At 34.6% G+C, this 16,044-nt stretch overlaps 1 protein-coding gene and 1 pseudogene across 3 annotated transcripts; both read right to left on the bottom strand.

Moving 5' to 3' along the window:
• Positions 1-2,053: 2,053 nt before the first annotated feature.
• Positions 2,054-6,910, bottom strand: LOC108988057 (annotated as a pseudogene).
• A 1,047-nt stretch (positions 6,911-7,957) lies between these two features.
• On the bottom strand, positions 7,958-15,528 carry LOC108988036 (putative RING-type E3 ubiquitin transferase C3H69). 3 transcript variants are annotated; one of them, XM_018961141.2, is made up of 8 exons: positions 15,281-15,526; positions 14,341-14,428; positions 13,444-14,237; positions 13,011-13,080; positions 9,221-9,309; positions 9,058-9,118; positions 8,718-8,798; positions 7,958-8,438 (listed from the first exon to the last, which is right to left on the bottom strand). In XM_018961141.2, exons 1-6 carry the CDS (start codon positions 15,289-15,291, stop codon positions 9,082-9,084), a joined length of 1,089 nt encoding a protein of 362 aa, XP_018816686.1. In that variant the 5' UTR covers positions 15,292-15,526; the 3' UTR covers positions 7,958-8,438; positions 8,718-8,798; positions 9,058-9,081. The 3 variants fall into 3 exon arrangements, with proteins under 3 accessions (XP_018816686.1, XP_018816694.1, XP_018816679.1); XM_018961149.2 differs by having other exon boundaries at positions 7,958-8,355; XM_018961134.2 differs by lacking the exons at positions 7,958-8,438; positions 8,718-8,798; positions 9,058-9,118; positions 9,221-9,309 and adding an exon at positions 10,097-10,561 and having other exon boundaries at positions 15,281-15,528.
• Between the last annotated feature and the right edge of the window lie 516 nt (positions 15,529-16,044).

Here is a 16,044-nt window from a genome sequence, read left to right as displayed (position 1 = left end):
ACATGAGATTAATTTAGTAGCTAGGTTTGATGTTTTCGTAATGATCTAGATATATAATCCTAATTTCATCTCTGCTAGCTAATTACTAATTAATTAGAAATTAACTCTATTTGCAGCGCCCGAATCCATTAATATACCCCTCAACTAATTTCCCTATCCCCATGCGCTAGCTGTCATATATATATATATATATATGTATGCTAATGATGATCTTCTCGAAGAATTCCCTTTCTTTACCTAATTCTCTCCCTGCATGTTGAAGAATTTGCCATGTGAAACCTCATACGTGTCATGCCAGTCCTCCCTCATCAGCAATCCTCATCAGTCTCTGTCTGTCCAAGCTGCTCTAAAGCAGATTTTTGAAGGGATCAGTCAGCTAATTGGTCAAATATTCTTGTAAATTGTAAGGGCGCAAATTATGATCAGTTGTTCAAATTAAATCTTAATTTGTTTAATTAATTCTATGCATGAACAGTACTACGTCTAGCTACTATGACCGCAGTTTTCTAGGAAAAAAGTGTAGTGGAAAACTCTCAAGCTACGTTTCAAAGACATCGTTCTGTCGTCTATGATCTACAGCTAGCTGTACTGCATCCTGGAAATATCTATATATATATATATATATATATATATAACATCATGCTGAAGGGGGCTGTTCCAAGCAACACCTAGCTAGCTACTTGGTTACAAAGACAAGAAAAACCAACTCACCCAGATTAATATTAATATTCAACTAATGTTACAGTACCGGCCATGAGAATATATAATAATATTGTTTCGTAGAGAATCTGTCTCAAAATGCATGGCCGGTAGCCCGGCAGTATTTTAACGGTGCTTCAACAAATTATATATGAGGTTTACCTGCTAATTAAAGAAAATTAAATAAAGAATTAATTAGAAGAATCGTGCATCGAAGAACTATTAAAGATTTCTTAATAGGTTTGCAGACAAAAGCAACGTATGATGGAGTACAACCTTTTTGAGCTTTTCGGTTGTCGAATGAAAAGAAAATTAAGGAATATTGGGCAACCAAGACCATTCAAGCAAAAGATAATTATTAATAACTGAATGCATTAAAAACAAAATATTAACTCTACTACATGTCTGGTACGTACTGGAATTAATTGATCATCCAGAAACAGCAACAATAATTTATTATAATTAAGCTGCATGCATGGCGATCCATATATATATATATATATATATGTATATGTATGGTGATCAGTATAAGTCCAAGAGGCTGCACAGTACCGCATGCATGGTCGATGATGTACGTGTGTATATGTATCATGGTGAACGATGGATCGTGTGAGTAAGTTGCTGGTTGACGCTTGCATGCTTATAAATTAGCTAGAGCCAGGCATGCATAATGGTCGAAATTGGCGTACGTACGTATATATATAAGTGTTTTCCACATGAATATTAAAAGCTGCGACGGGCTTTGACCTTACCTCCTTTTGAAGACCGAAATATCATCATCAACTTAAGAAAGCATGCAGCAGCGACTTCACTTGGCATCCCTACAATCAATTTTTTACAATTCTTAACAAAAATAATTAATTTTCTATTAATTCCAATTAACCGTATTCGACAAACATCAATAAAAAGTAATTTTTATCAAAGAAAATATAAAAACTTGAAAACAAAAAAAAAAAAAAAACTTTCTTTCATGGTTGCATATATGCTAAAACAATAGTTCTGGGATAGATGCTATATATATATATAGGTATCATTTCCTATTTTAAGATCATCCGAGTTGCCTGTTTGCTCTCATCATGATCTTAATATAGGCCGGATCGAACAATATATTCCACAAGTACATGATTTCGAGGCTATCATGCAGAACAGCACTAAGGCCCTTATTTTATGTTTGGAAACACTATTATCCAATTAATAGGCCGTAGCATGTTGTAATTAGAATGTGCCCGTCATTCAAAGTTTGAACAGTAGTACTTAGACCGTAAGTTTCATCTTTGTCCGACCTTATAAATGAATACAGAATACTCACAAACCCATGGAATAAACAGATCTCACATCAATTGATCTTACAAATGTGAAGAAAAAGGTAGCTTTTTATTTGCAAATGGATCGGCATTCCACCATATATGCATGCATAAATGAGTTTACAAGAACCAAAATCAAACAGGAAAATAACTTTTCCTCCTAATTCAGACATCCACGGAATCTAAAAAACACATTTCACTGGCTACCAAAGTTTACGGGCTCCCTCAATCTGCCGAACCCTGGTCTTGATGGACATATCTAAGACCTTTTGTCCGAATTCAACCACCAGGCCACCAAGAATACTCGAATCAATCTGACATACGTTAAAAAAAATGATATGCTTTTTGTTCAACGTAAATGAACTAGTGCAAGAAAATAAGAGTCGTGGATGATATCATTGATTGGACGCATACCTTCTGCTCGAGATTAACCTTCTTCCCACGTCCAATGATATCTTTAACCTCGTTTGTTTTCGCAGATGAGATGAATTGAAATTAACGTTAAAAGTTGAATAAAATATTATTAGAATATATTTTTTTAATACTATTTTTGTTTTGAGATTTGAAAAAGTTAAATTGTTTATTTTATTTTGAGTGAAAATTTAGAAAAATTGTAATGATTAGATAAGATGAGATGAGATGAATTTAGAGGAGTTGTGAAAACAAACGAGGTAAGTGTTTCCTTCAGTTCTTTCTCCTCTTCTGGTGGAAGGGGCTAGTAGGGCAAAATAATAACAATCAGAACACAAGATCAATTCCCAATTCTCATAACGAAAGGTTGTATAGGACTATCACACAGACCCATTTAAGCTGTGTACAACCCACATAAATCTTATGATTAGTATACCAGATGTGCGAGAATTATGCAAGTAATAAAATAGTATGTTATTCTCCTAGCAATAGCAATTTTACAATCAAGGGGATTGAGGAACTTACAATAACAGTCGTCACTACAGCTTTCACTTCTCCCATATGTGCCATGGTCAACTCCACAAATCTCTTAGAGATGCTGTCTATATAAATCTTAGCCTCCCATTGTCAGCCAACAAAACTACAATAATTTATAAAGGATTACACTAATTACAGGCATTTAGCTTTTATTGGAAAAGAATGCAATGAAGCTACAGTCAAAAGAAATTACCTAAAATAAAAAATAAAACTGAGCATCAATTAATCAAGAAAATAGATCAAATGAATACAAATTTGAATATACCAAAACCCTTCGATGGTGAGAGACACGGAATAATGTACAGAATCATCAGTATAATTGTTAAGCTCAACCACACAATGAGAACACCAACACTACCCTTTCCCCATGGTAACAACAACAATTGTTACCACTAATATTGGATATGATATTCATGAAGCAGCAGAAAATCCAAATTATCATAGCATAATGGATATGCAAAAGAAATTGTGAAAGAGTCATTCACTTGAGGTATCAACTACATGGCCCTTTCTTTATGCAAAAAGAAAAAAAACCGAACAATGACAAGATAAGGTGATGTCCCAAGGCAACCTCAAATAACCTAGGACGTATGTCCAAAAACAGATTACCTCGAATAACCTAGGATGTATGTCCAAAACCAAATCTGTTTTGCCACTAAGGCCCCTTCAGCCCAGAAAGAAATGGGAAAAGGGGAAAAAATCATATCAATGAAATTTTTTTGTACAAGTTGATGCACTGGTTTATGCCAACATAAATCAACTGAATCACCATCACCTCCAACACCTGGCTGAAATCCCCTTTTGCTACGGTCAGGTTAATCCAACAACCAATTAGTAGCCTGCATGCGCAAAGATTTATTTAGACATCAAACCAAGGAAAGGATAAAATGTGAGATAACCACAAGTTAAATAACAACACTATCCAATATCATTACACAAGACAAGTCCCAACTCTCCTCACTGCAACCATATGAAAGCAAAATGTATCCACCAAATGAAAACCGTTTACAAAAATAATCTATCAGATCAAAACTAAACATACCCATGAAACACTCCACATCCCAGGTCAGCATTCGTATCCTCACAAGAAGAGCCAAAAAACAGTATTCTCAAAAAATAAACCCTAAACAAACAAGGATGGTCTAAGTTGATAAGATGAACTTGAAAGATAAACTTGGAAACAATATACAGACATTGCTTTCCAATCTGAAACAATTTTCTTGACATAAAATCCCTTGCTATCTTGGTAAGACCAAAACTTTTACCCATTCATCCCAATCTCCATAACCACAATGACTACAGCACATTAAAAACCTCCCAGAAGTCCAGACGGTAAATTAATTTCACATTAAAGTCATTGATGCAAACATTGAAGCCAAACACCATAGCAATTACAACAAGTGATGAACAAGTTTGATCTGTGCAGAAAAATCTCCATACCCTCCACTTTATGTTATTTCTCTCACACCAAATACTCCAGGAGACATGAAGGGAAGAATAAGCTCACATATTTAAAGTAGCATGACCAGAAAATAAATCAGGTTCACAAAACTATATAAATAACATATTGTTCATGCAGAGAAGAGATACATCAAGTAATTCATGCACATCGTACCAAAGAAACTCTTTGTCACCTCTGAAAATTTAGCTTGATTAGCAATTTCCTGGATGGCCTTTACTCTGATATCTGCTGGGACTGAGAGGTCCTTTGTGAACTCAGAAAAGGTAGGACTTTTCTTTAAAGCCTCAACAAGATCACGAAGCTCAGCCTCAACCTTGTCCAAGGCATTTTGTTTAACTGCCGCAAGGTACAATGCAGATGCATAGTTTCCGGATCCCCCAAACAAAGCTAGCGGCACCTGTAATTTCATGGAAAAGCAACAAACCAATATAAAACAAGATTGATGAGATGTGAAGTGACAACTGTATTCCCTTCAAATTAAATTAAATGTTTGATGCAGATCAATTCGTAAGGCTGATACATATAAAACGCATCAATTCGTAAAGCTCCAAAATAATCGTGTTCTTTTAACAATACCATATGTTGTTGACGAACAATACCACTTAATAAATATGAAACGATGATATTTTCTTAGAATATTGAAAAAGTACAACCGAATACTATGAAGGCTAACAAGTTCAATTACCTTAACTTTAGCTTCCTTTTGCCCCGCGGCAATGGCATAATTCCTTGAGAACTACAAGAAAATAACAGCATATTTAGGCTGCATTTGGATGTTGAGCTAAATTGAATTCTCTATGAATAGTAATGAGTTGAGATGGTAGAGTGAGTTTTGTAGAGTCCACCTAAGATGAGCTGCGTATAGTTGCAAGACTCAGCTGAGTTCAGTCTAATTTTAAACTGAATCTAACATCCAAACACTCAACTTACTAAACTCATCTCATTTCAAAACCTCCTTACATGTGAGACCTACAATCTTTTCCAACTTAACACATCTTTATACGTGAGATCCATAACATTTTTCAACTTCTCATAAAAAGTATTAAACTCATTTTAACACACTTTAAACTCAATTTAGATGGGCCTCACATAACTCCCTCCACTACTCAACTCACTACTATTCATAAAGAACTGAGCTCGGTTGATCTCAGCTCAACATCCAAACACAGCCTAAATGTGTTTGGATGTTAAGATGAGTTTAGATGTATTTATGAGAAGTTGAAAAAGATTATGGGTCTTACGTGTAAAACAATATTGAATTGAAACAGATTGTGAAATAGGTTTTGAGTTGAGATGAGTTTAGTAATTTGAGAGTTGGGTGTTTGAATGTTAGACTTAGCTTAAAATTAGACTGAACTAAGTTGAACTCAGATGAGTTTAACAACCAAACAGGTTAGAAAGCACAAAACAAGAGGATGAACAATCAAGAAAAAAAAGATATAGACCTGATTAAGCAGAACTTGTTAAGTCACATTCACATACATGTCAGATCAGAGCACTGATTTAGTATTAAATCTATGAAAAATTATTTAAATTTGATACTCGGTTACTATAGTAATGTCCTTGGGTCCATGAAATGGACCGTCAATCAATGAACATAACAGTCGATATAAATTCTCTAAGTAGAAACGGCATGAATGAAAGAAAATAGTTTTATGAGCTTCCCATTCTGAAAAATTTTAAAAATGGCAATTATCTCCCCAATTCTCATACAGTTGTTTCATTCGATTGATAGTAAAGGAAATATCTCAAGTAAATAACCGAAACATGTTGCTAAGGAAAACTTGGAAGTCGGATATTAGAATAATTCAACTTCTTCGGTCACATATATCTTTTCCCAGGAACTGAGAATTATTATTTCTTTTTGTTCAAAAAAGGAACCCACTTATCTCCAACCTCTAATGCAAGTCTTTCGTTCGCAAGAGACTTCAAACATTTCGGAACCAGAAACATTAAAAAAAAACATCCAACGGTCTTTCACTGGTATCTTTCCCTTCAGACACAGACAGAAATCCGAAACTGGATTGCGAATACGGGAAATAATAGTCGTAATGTAGCCATAACAAAACTGAAACAAACGCATCAAACAAAAACGAAAGAAAAAACGAAAGTAAATAATCCACAAAACAAAAAATCAGCTAAGGCTTCACTCAAGACTAAGCGCTTCCAAAATTCTCAAATTTTCATAAAAAAAGAAACGAACAAAAAAGGGGGGAAAAAAGAAAAGAAAAGAGAAAACTTTCCGTTTCTCAATTTACTTCTCAAATTGTCAACAATTTCTCGAAAACATATAATGCAACGACCAAGTCAAATCAAATCTAGTTCATTCACAACAACGTAAAAATTTGGTTTTATAGTCACTGGTTTATTTAGTAGGTTTTGGACATACCTCAGAGGTTGAGAGGAAAAGATCCGATCTCTGGGAAGAAAGGGAACCGGAACGGAGAAGCTTGGAGAGAAGAGGAAGGCCCGATTAGATGCGAGGGGCCGACGTCATTTCCTTACGGGATAGTGCTACAGCCCCCACTTCGTGATTAAGAAAGTATTATTTAATAATATTATAAATTTTTTTATTTTTTAAAAATATTAAAAATTATTAAAAATATCTATATAAAAAAAATTAAAAAATACACATATAAAATATACTAGAGGTCCAGCAGAAGCCTCCAGCGGGAGCTCCAGCATTTTCCTTTCCTTACGAGCCCAAAATCTGTGATACTGATCGAGAGAGGAAAGGAGAGATTATTGCCAATGGAAGACTAAAGGCAGGAATCGCAGGACTGGAGGAGCAAATGAGGTAGGGAAGCGCTTGAATGACTTGAGTGCGCGGTTGGCCTGTGCATTGATATGGTTATTTTTACACGTCCAATCAACTGGAGAGCTGTTTCAAATATATTTTAACATTTTTTAAAGTATTGTGGATTTTGAAATTGAGACCCTATAAAATAGAATATTTGATTGTGGAGTGCATATATTAACTAAAAATTTATTAAACATATGTTATGCTGTTGTTTGTCACAGGGCGAGGAGCATTGTAACGTCAAATTTGTTCCATATTTAATTATTAAAATTGAGAGGAAAGAAAAATATATAAAATTTAGAAGACCCAACAGTCTAATAGCGTAATGCAATAATATTACTTAGGAAGGGAGGGGGATAAAATAAGAGAGCTATAGTCATCCACAGTGAGTCATAATCAAGCATTTGGGAACATAACTCCAACAAGAGTGCAGCAAGCAATCAGTCTCTGTAGAACAAATAAAAATACAAAGAGCTCCTAGTTGCCGGCTATTTACGTATTACAAAAAACCAAAAAATAAAAAGAAACCAAACTGAATAGAGTGTTACTCTACCGTCTGAATAGCACCGCTCCAAGTAATTGCTAGGTCAAATTTTTTATTTATTTATTTATTTTTATTCATATTTTTTTATCAATTTAAAATAGATTTAAGAAATATAAAAATATATCAATACAATAATAATTACTTTCTTAATCATTAAGTAAAAAATTAAAATAAAGAAAGTGTCAAACTGAGTTGTCAAATTTAAGTCTTTAAAGTAGCATTTTCCAACTGAATATACATCAAACATGTGCAGAAAAATGTCGTTCGCAGAATCCTGAACGGAAAATAGAAAGTACACAATTCCCCTTCCCCCAGAAAGAGCATGCCATCATAGCTTGATATTGATAACAAAGAAAAAAAAAAACCCATTACTTGAACAGTTTTCTCATCGGTGGTGACAAGGGAACCATGGAAACAGAAAGGCTATATATACGCGCGTCCATTAAGAACATAAATTGGACAGCAGATGACAAGTCTCAAGCATACGCATCAAATGAACATTGAAGTTATGATTTTATAGATCTCATAAATGATGCAGTCTAATAAATAGCGCAGCACGCCCCGATTTCCTCAATATCGCCCCCTCCAGCACGCAAATCTGAATTTGACACCGTTGAGAAGTTCAGATAAGCAGTATGACTTTGGGGGAACAGGGGAGAATGAACTTGCCAAAAGCATAATCTGAGAGAGAGAGAGAGAGAAAGAGAAAGAGAGTATAGCAATGTCAGACAAATCACTCTCAATATCATGTTCCTACTTATAAAAAAAAAAAATTATCATGTTCCTACTAAGATGACAATAAGTAAAATATATTAAAAACAAAAGGCTTCAGACGTCATCACATAAACCTACACAAAACATGGAAAAGAATATAATTTTTTTTTTATAAGTGGAAAAGAATATAATTCCCATTGTACAAAAAGACCATACAACTGGCCCCATAACATAAAATCATCATACCTCACAAAAAACTTATGTATCATCACACTGACAATTGAAGAGAACTTTGCGGCACGTGAGTTCTTCATATGACTCAATATCCTGCAATATGGATATGGGTCCAAGCAATTTTTCTTAAGTAATATAATCTCATTAAAAAGCACAAAGAGACACAACCCTAGTACATACAAGTAATGCCAATCTTAGCGCAAGAGAGGTAAGCAGTATAATTTACATAACACTTCTTTTATTTTTTAATTTGAGCTGTGGTTAGACAGATAATTTTCTAGTGGTAAAGAAAAGCTCTGATGTACAGTTACATATATGTAATGCAGAAGCTGAGTCATGACTTGTTACTTACTCTACAATATCTAACAGCACCCCTTCACCTTATATGCAAGTTAGCAAGGAAATCCGACAGCCTGACAATACCCAAAACTCAGTGAGTGAACGAACCTATTGGGAAAAAATAAACAAGAAGAGAAATTGACAACTGGAAACAAAAGAAGAGGAAAAGAGAGAACCTAATATTTTTAGCTATCACAGTGTGTCCATCCTCAGCCCCAAGATGACGTAGAACTACCTCCTCTAGACGACCATCATGGTATGCATGCTGCATTGAGAACACATCCATGTAGAAAAACCTAATGAGGATCTGATCTCCTTACAGTGCAGCAACATATATGACAAAAAGGAAATACAAAGTAGCTGCAAATCATTATTTTCAAGATGAAAAGGCACATAAATCAGTAAAGAGAGAAAAAAAAAAAAAAAAGATGCAACACAGAAAATGAGCACAGATGCAACATAAGATGCTAGAACAATCATGGCAAAGATGAGACCATTATAACAGCCCTTACCCGCAAAAAACAGAAAACAAAGATTAAACTAAACTAAATAAAGCAAAAAAAAAAAAAAAAAAAAAAAAAAAAAAAAAAAAAAAAAAAAAAAAAAAGATAAACTTCAGAAAGCCTTGTCCACAGAACATTTGCTGAAAGTTGTCCAAGTTCCAAAGAAGTTAAACAAGCCTTGTAAATCCTCTTGCACCAATGGAAAAGAAATATAAGAAATACATAGAATCTATCATATGCCATGGGGAGACTCCAGCTTTTACGAGCACAAAATCACCAAACAGAGAACAGGGGATAGAGAACAAAACCTTCAAACAGGAAAACAAAGTGTACATGTCAAACTAAAAGAAAGTTCTTTGCTTACAACTTATGCAAGCAAACTATAAACTTTCTTTTTATCAGTATCAAGGAAACTATAAACTATTAGCCACACACATGAATTTTTTAGCTCTCTCTGCAATAGAACATCTACCAAAGAACCTATACTTTTGAGGCTTATTCATAACAGTTTTGGATCATGCCAATAACCATCAAAGTGGAACAATCTAATAGTGACATGGAAACCTACAAATCAATTATAAATAACAGTATCTTGATATTACACAATCTAAAGCCAAATAGTTCAAAAGTTATAAGCTTGATCATCTTTTTGCCAATGCAAAAGTAGAATGCTAACAAAATACAAACGCCGCAATGATTACAAAATAGAAAACCCACAGGAGATGAACATGATTACAACTCGCTAAATCTAGTAGCTCATGGGCTATAAAAATCTTCCTCGTCACTTAATGAGTCACACGTATCAGAACCCATATCCATTAATAAAAGAGCCATCTCAAAGGATGTTAGTTCTTCATCAAATAAATCTTCAGCACTAAAATCCTGCAATCCTTCTAAGGGATCAAACACATCAAACAAGTCATCCATAGCCACAAAATTGGTTCTGTGTGGAGGTGGCCTTCGTGGAGGTGGTCTGTGATGTCTCCATGTGTACGAGCCTGGCTTGACTGTGTGCTGGAACACAACAAAATTCTATCCATTAAAGGAGTCATAAAGCTAACCCTTTCCTAGATGAAAGTAAATGACAAATAAAAGGTTTATAACTCCGATAATAGTATTCACATGAAGCCGTTCTAACAGACACTCTACCGACATCACCAAATACAAGTGCCTGATAAGAAAAGGAACAGAAACGTTGTGCACTACCTATACTTAGAGCGCAAAAAAAAAAAAGAAAAAAATGAAGAAAAGGAAAAAAAACCTCGGAGACTTTGAAGAACCAAACAAAGAGAGAAACAAGAAGAGAGAGAAAGCATGAAGCATAAGCATATAATAAAAGGCAAATTGTTTCAATAAACTTGCTAATTTGATATGCTAGAGGCAAGGGGAGCAATTCACAGCTTTTAATTTCAGTTCTTTCCACTGATAAGAGAAACTTGATGGTACCAAGTATTGTAAGAGACATTCAGGCATTTTGGGAAGATAATGGATATGGGAGGTGAGAGAATTACTCAGTTTTCTTTGATGTCAGCACAAAGCAGAAAAGGAGCATGTTCAATAAACCAACATGGAGCCATTGGTGATCACAAAGGGTTAGTACCACCATTAAAACATCTAGTGGACTAGGGGAGTAAGGGCACCGAAATGACCCATGAGGTGGAATAAAGAATGCAAATAAAAGACCAAAATGACCCATGAGATGGTGCCAATAGCAGGTACTGGTTCCTTCGTAGTTTCTTTTTTTTTTTTTTTTTTGGGGGGGGGGGAATTTAGTGGGGTTTGAAGACCCCATAGGCATAGCCAAGTATACATGACATATACACAAGTAATACATAACAAGGGTTTACAATCAAAATAAGAAAATCATGGACATTGAGCCCATTAACCTATCGCTCCAAGCCCAAGCCCCCCCATCTTTTAGTTTTACATGTTACTAAGGCCTCGTTTGGACACTTGGAGTATATCGGAATTTTGTGAATAATAGTGAAACGGTTTGAATTAAGATGTTCTATTGGATTTTGGGAAATGAGAGAGAAAAAGTTGAATAAAAATATTATAAAGTTAAAAATTGTTTGAATACTATTTTTTAATATTATTTTTGTTTTGAAGTTTGTAAAAGTTGTATTGGTTTTTGTGTTTGGATAGTGATTAGAAAATTATCAGATGAAAAAGTTGAATATTTGAAATCGAAAAGTGTCGTGTTTAAGTGATGTTTCAAAATGAAATTATGAGAATTAAGAGAATTCTGTGTCTCATCTCTATGTCCAAAAGTCCCCCAAGTCACCTTGAAAAACTAACAATGACTATGATGCATGGATAGGGACGTTAATTATACATATCTGACAAAAGCATATAATCTCACAAGTGTATTTATGCCCAGCATTTAATTATAAGTGCTATTCTATCCTGCTCCTGTGTTGCATGCATGTTGAAATAGGTTTGAACGAAACCAACAAACCTACATAGCAAACTATGCAAATTTATATATAAAATGCAATTGGATCTCCAATGGGCCATCCAAGGCATGGTTTTGTTGAGTCTGGTTTCTTCTATCAGTTGGCAAAAAAATTAATAAATGATCCGAAATTCTTCAGTTAATACTAAGCAAGCTCTCCTCAACTCTTAGCATCACTAATTGGACTACAGGGTCTAAAGCGTTGTTGAAAAGTAACCTAAAGCACCATTAAAGATTTATCCTATAGTTCTATTTCCCAAGATACATACTAAGTTACCCAAAAGACAGTCCTAATAATACCTGAAACAAAAAGGGGATCATGATATGCCACATACCATGGAATGTGAAATTATGTGAGCAGGCTTTTATATTCTTAAATAGGTCATTTTCTAAGTTATAAAGTAATAAAATTTTGATGTTAGTCACAATGTTTTTTCCAAATGGGGATGAGAACATTGAGAAGGGAAGAAATGGAAATAAATTTGATCACCAAAGCTAGTGCAAAATAAAATTTTGTTGTTCAGAAAGCAAACTGTGGTAACTTATTTTTTTATAAGTGCAAATTGTTAACTTATATCACATTCTATTGTATTAAAAACAAAAACGACATGAAACAAAAAAAAAAGGGCCACCGAAACATTCAAAAAAGCAACTGAGCGTGCTTTCTACAAGACTAAAATGGATGGCTAAAATAATATCCTCAAAAATGGCACAAAAAGATGACGAAAAGAAAAAAGGGAAGGGGAGAGAAAGAAAACCCAAATCATCAACCAACAAAACTAGCATATCAATGACAAAAGAGCACCACATCTTCAATGTCAATATTCCATAAGATCAGCAACACAATACTCTGATCAATGAGCTATCATCTTTAACAACACATATTCAGGAAACTTGGACAAGAAAAGAAGTAACTTGGACAAAATAAGAAGCTTAAAATAACGCAATGCAATAAGCAAACAAGAACTCTTCTAAAATTTACTGATTTATTATTAACACTCATATTACCTTGTAAAAGCAACTAGTCCCAAATGGGCAGTTTCCGTTTCCAAAGTCAAAGTGCTTGCAATCAATGGACCTGCAAGAAGAAAATAATTGAGGACAAACCCAACAAAAAAGCAAATTCATGAACCTATTTTCTTGGTTTATCTAAATTTTTCAACAAATTCTTGAACTCATTATCAGCACCCCTTTCAGGAAATTGACTGAACAATATCTGAAAGATGTCATCTCAGAGACTTTCTGATATACTTTTCCTAGATAAACAAAACAGTAGCAGTAGATGGCACTGTCCTGATACATTTTATTGAATCACAACTTAATATTCAAGAAATAATATAATTATTTCTCATGAACTATTTTTTTTTTTTAAAAATGGAAATGGTAACAAACAATTGGATTACAAGTAACAAAGAGGTCTATAGAATGGCTGAAAAATTACTTGAGCTTGGCCTTGTAGCTGTCAACAATTTCCTGCTTCTCTTCCTTTGTAGTATACCAAATAACACTAGGAACAACAAAGTATGATAACTTGCGACAAATTGGGCAGGCCCTCAAAGCACTATTGACATCAAGACCTGAGGTCGGAGAACTACCACGCCAATTCCTGATGCAGGATATACAGAATGGATGATCGCATTCCGAAAGCAGCCCAAACTTCCGTTCTGCTGCCGTGGGCTTCGAAAGAACACGTTCCAGGCATACACTGCATTCTATTTCTTGACTATGTTTTAGCGCATCCAGTTGCTTTTGCTTTTTCTCACAGGTGTTCAAATGTTCCTCTCTTTCCTCAGGCCTGAAAGGATGCAAGCAATGTTTTCCACAGGTGGGACATAAGTCACCGTGAATATGAGGACATTTTTCTCCACGGGGACAATTACCAGCAGCCGCAAATGAACAGATAGAACGGTCAGCTGGCCGAATACTGCTAGGCTCCCCAATATCCCTGTCATCTAGAAGATCGTGGTGCACAAATTCTTCATTCCAGGCAGGTTTAGTGGGAGGAATGAAAGGTCTACATGAAGCATATAGCTCCAATGGAGTGCCTTGGATTGGACTAGCTCCACTCAATGCAGTTCTAGTATCATGACCTGGAGAAACAGGATCTGAGACCAGAGCTTGGTATGGATTTGTTGATGAAGATGAAGCAGAAGAATTGCCTTTAGAAGCTTTAACATGTTCATATCTGCAACGACTACCATATGCACAAACTCCTTTCTGATAATAGGTGCAAATCTGCAGTGAAAAGCCATAAAAAATCAAGGGTGATGAAAGAAAAAAAATATATTGCTGAAAATTAATGGGCAGATATAGAAGCACGTTGTGCTTAAAACTTTACATTATTTGGGGGAGCTTTCCAGTCATGCGAAAACTCACAATGCTCCCCTTTGAGACATGCCCCATGAGCAAAGAACTTGCAAAGAACCCTGGAGGAAAGAGGAAAAGCAATATTATTAAAAAATTTATATCTTCTTTAACCAGAATCAGAGGAAAAAACAAACACACACACATACACAAAGGAAATCTTATGCAATATGGTTGCTGTTAAGCAAAGTGCCAGCATTTATCCATGGAGCTGATTCAAAAAATCCATGACCGGATAAAGTAATTTTCGACAGGTAAAACCCATAAAAGATACTCGATTTGAATTCAATCCTGAGTAACCAACTAGACTACTGCATATATTAAGAATGAAGTGCAAAACCAATTCCACAACCTCATCTGCCACGAGCTGTCTCCAATAAGCATGTTATCTCAAGACCTCAGTTTTACACTAGGACAGATTTTTTATGCAGGTATAATTGCATCGACGAATATAATGTCAATGCTAGGCATTCTAATCAATAATTTATGACAGAGAACATCAGATCCTACTAAAAATAGGGATTCGTGATCAAGAAAAATCTTTTCGACTCCTTTTTCTTCTTCTTCTTCTTGGGCTTTGCAACCAAGCAATATGTCGCATTTTGTACACCCATAATCCGCCTCTTCAAACTCATTAATAATTCTTTGCAAAAGGTTAACACTTCAACATTAAATAAAAAATAAAAAGGACTCAGTAATACTACCAGGAAATTCATTGGCAAACAATCAATTCGAGATTCATGAACAATAAATTAGTAAAATGAACAAGAACGTCAACACATATGCTCGAATCGCTATGAATGCCATAGAATCGAATCAAACTTTTGAGGAAATGAAAACTAAGCGCAGGATGATAGATGATTAAATCTAATAAAAGAATAAAAGCAAAAGATTATAATAGGATCGAGGACGACCTTTTAGACATGGCGACTAAAGAAATCCTGAAAACAACAAGAAGTTTAATAAGGAGCGAGGCTCGAAACCGTAAACCAGAAGATCGGCTCTTTAAAGGAGCAGGAAGAAGACGAAGCCAAAATCTAGGGTTCCACCAAGTCAAATGAAATCATCGCCATGCGACATTCTTTCTGCGAGCCAGCTTCAGGGTGTTTGGCGGTTGGTGTTGCGGTGTAAGATGCTATTGGTTTTGAAGTTCAATTACTGGAATATCCCCGTGTCAAAGTAGCGTTTAGGCTGGATACAGAAACGTTTTATTACAAACATCTCTCAACTCGTTTCAATTCATTATTATAATTTTTTCAAATTTCAATATAAAATATAATAAATAATTTAACTTTTTCAAATCTTAAAATAATAATAATATTAAAAAATAATATTCTAACAATATTTTATCATCTCAACTCAACTCACTTCAATATCCAAACGCAACCTAATCTCATCACATCTTATTTTATAATTACAATTATTTTAAATTTATACACAAAATATAATAAACAATTCAATTTTTTCAAATTCTAAAATAATAATAATATTTTATTTCATTTTTAAATTTCATCTAAAATGATTTCATCTCATCTCACTATCCAAACGTGATCTTAGGGCTTGTTTGGATTCGCAAGTCATCTCAGCTCATCTCAACTCATCTCAACTCATCTCACTACTATTCATTACTATTCAGTAACTTTAACTCACAAATCTCACTACTATTCACAATCCATCT

Source organism: Juglans regia, chromosome 5, assembly GCF_001411555.2.
Source record: "Juglans regia cultivar Chandler chromosome 5, Walnut 2.0, whole genome shotgun sequence".
NCBI classification, from domain to species: Eukaryota; Viridiplantae; Streptophyta; class Magnoliopsida; order Fagales; family Juglandaceae; genus Juglans; species Juglans regia.
This window is presented reverse-complemented; position numbering and strand designations above follow the sequence as displayed.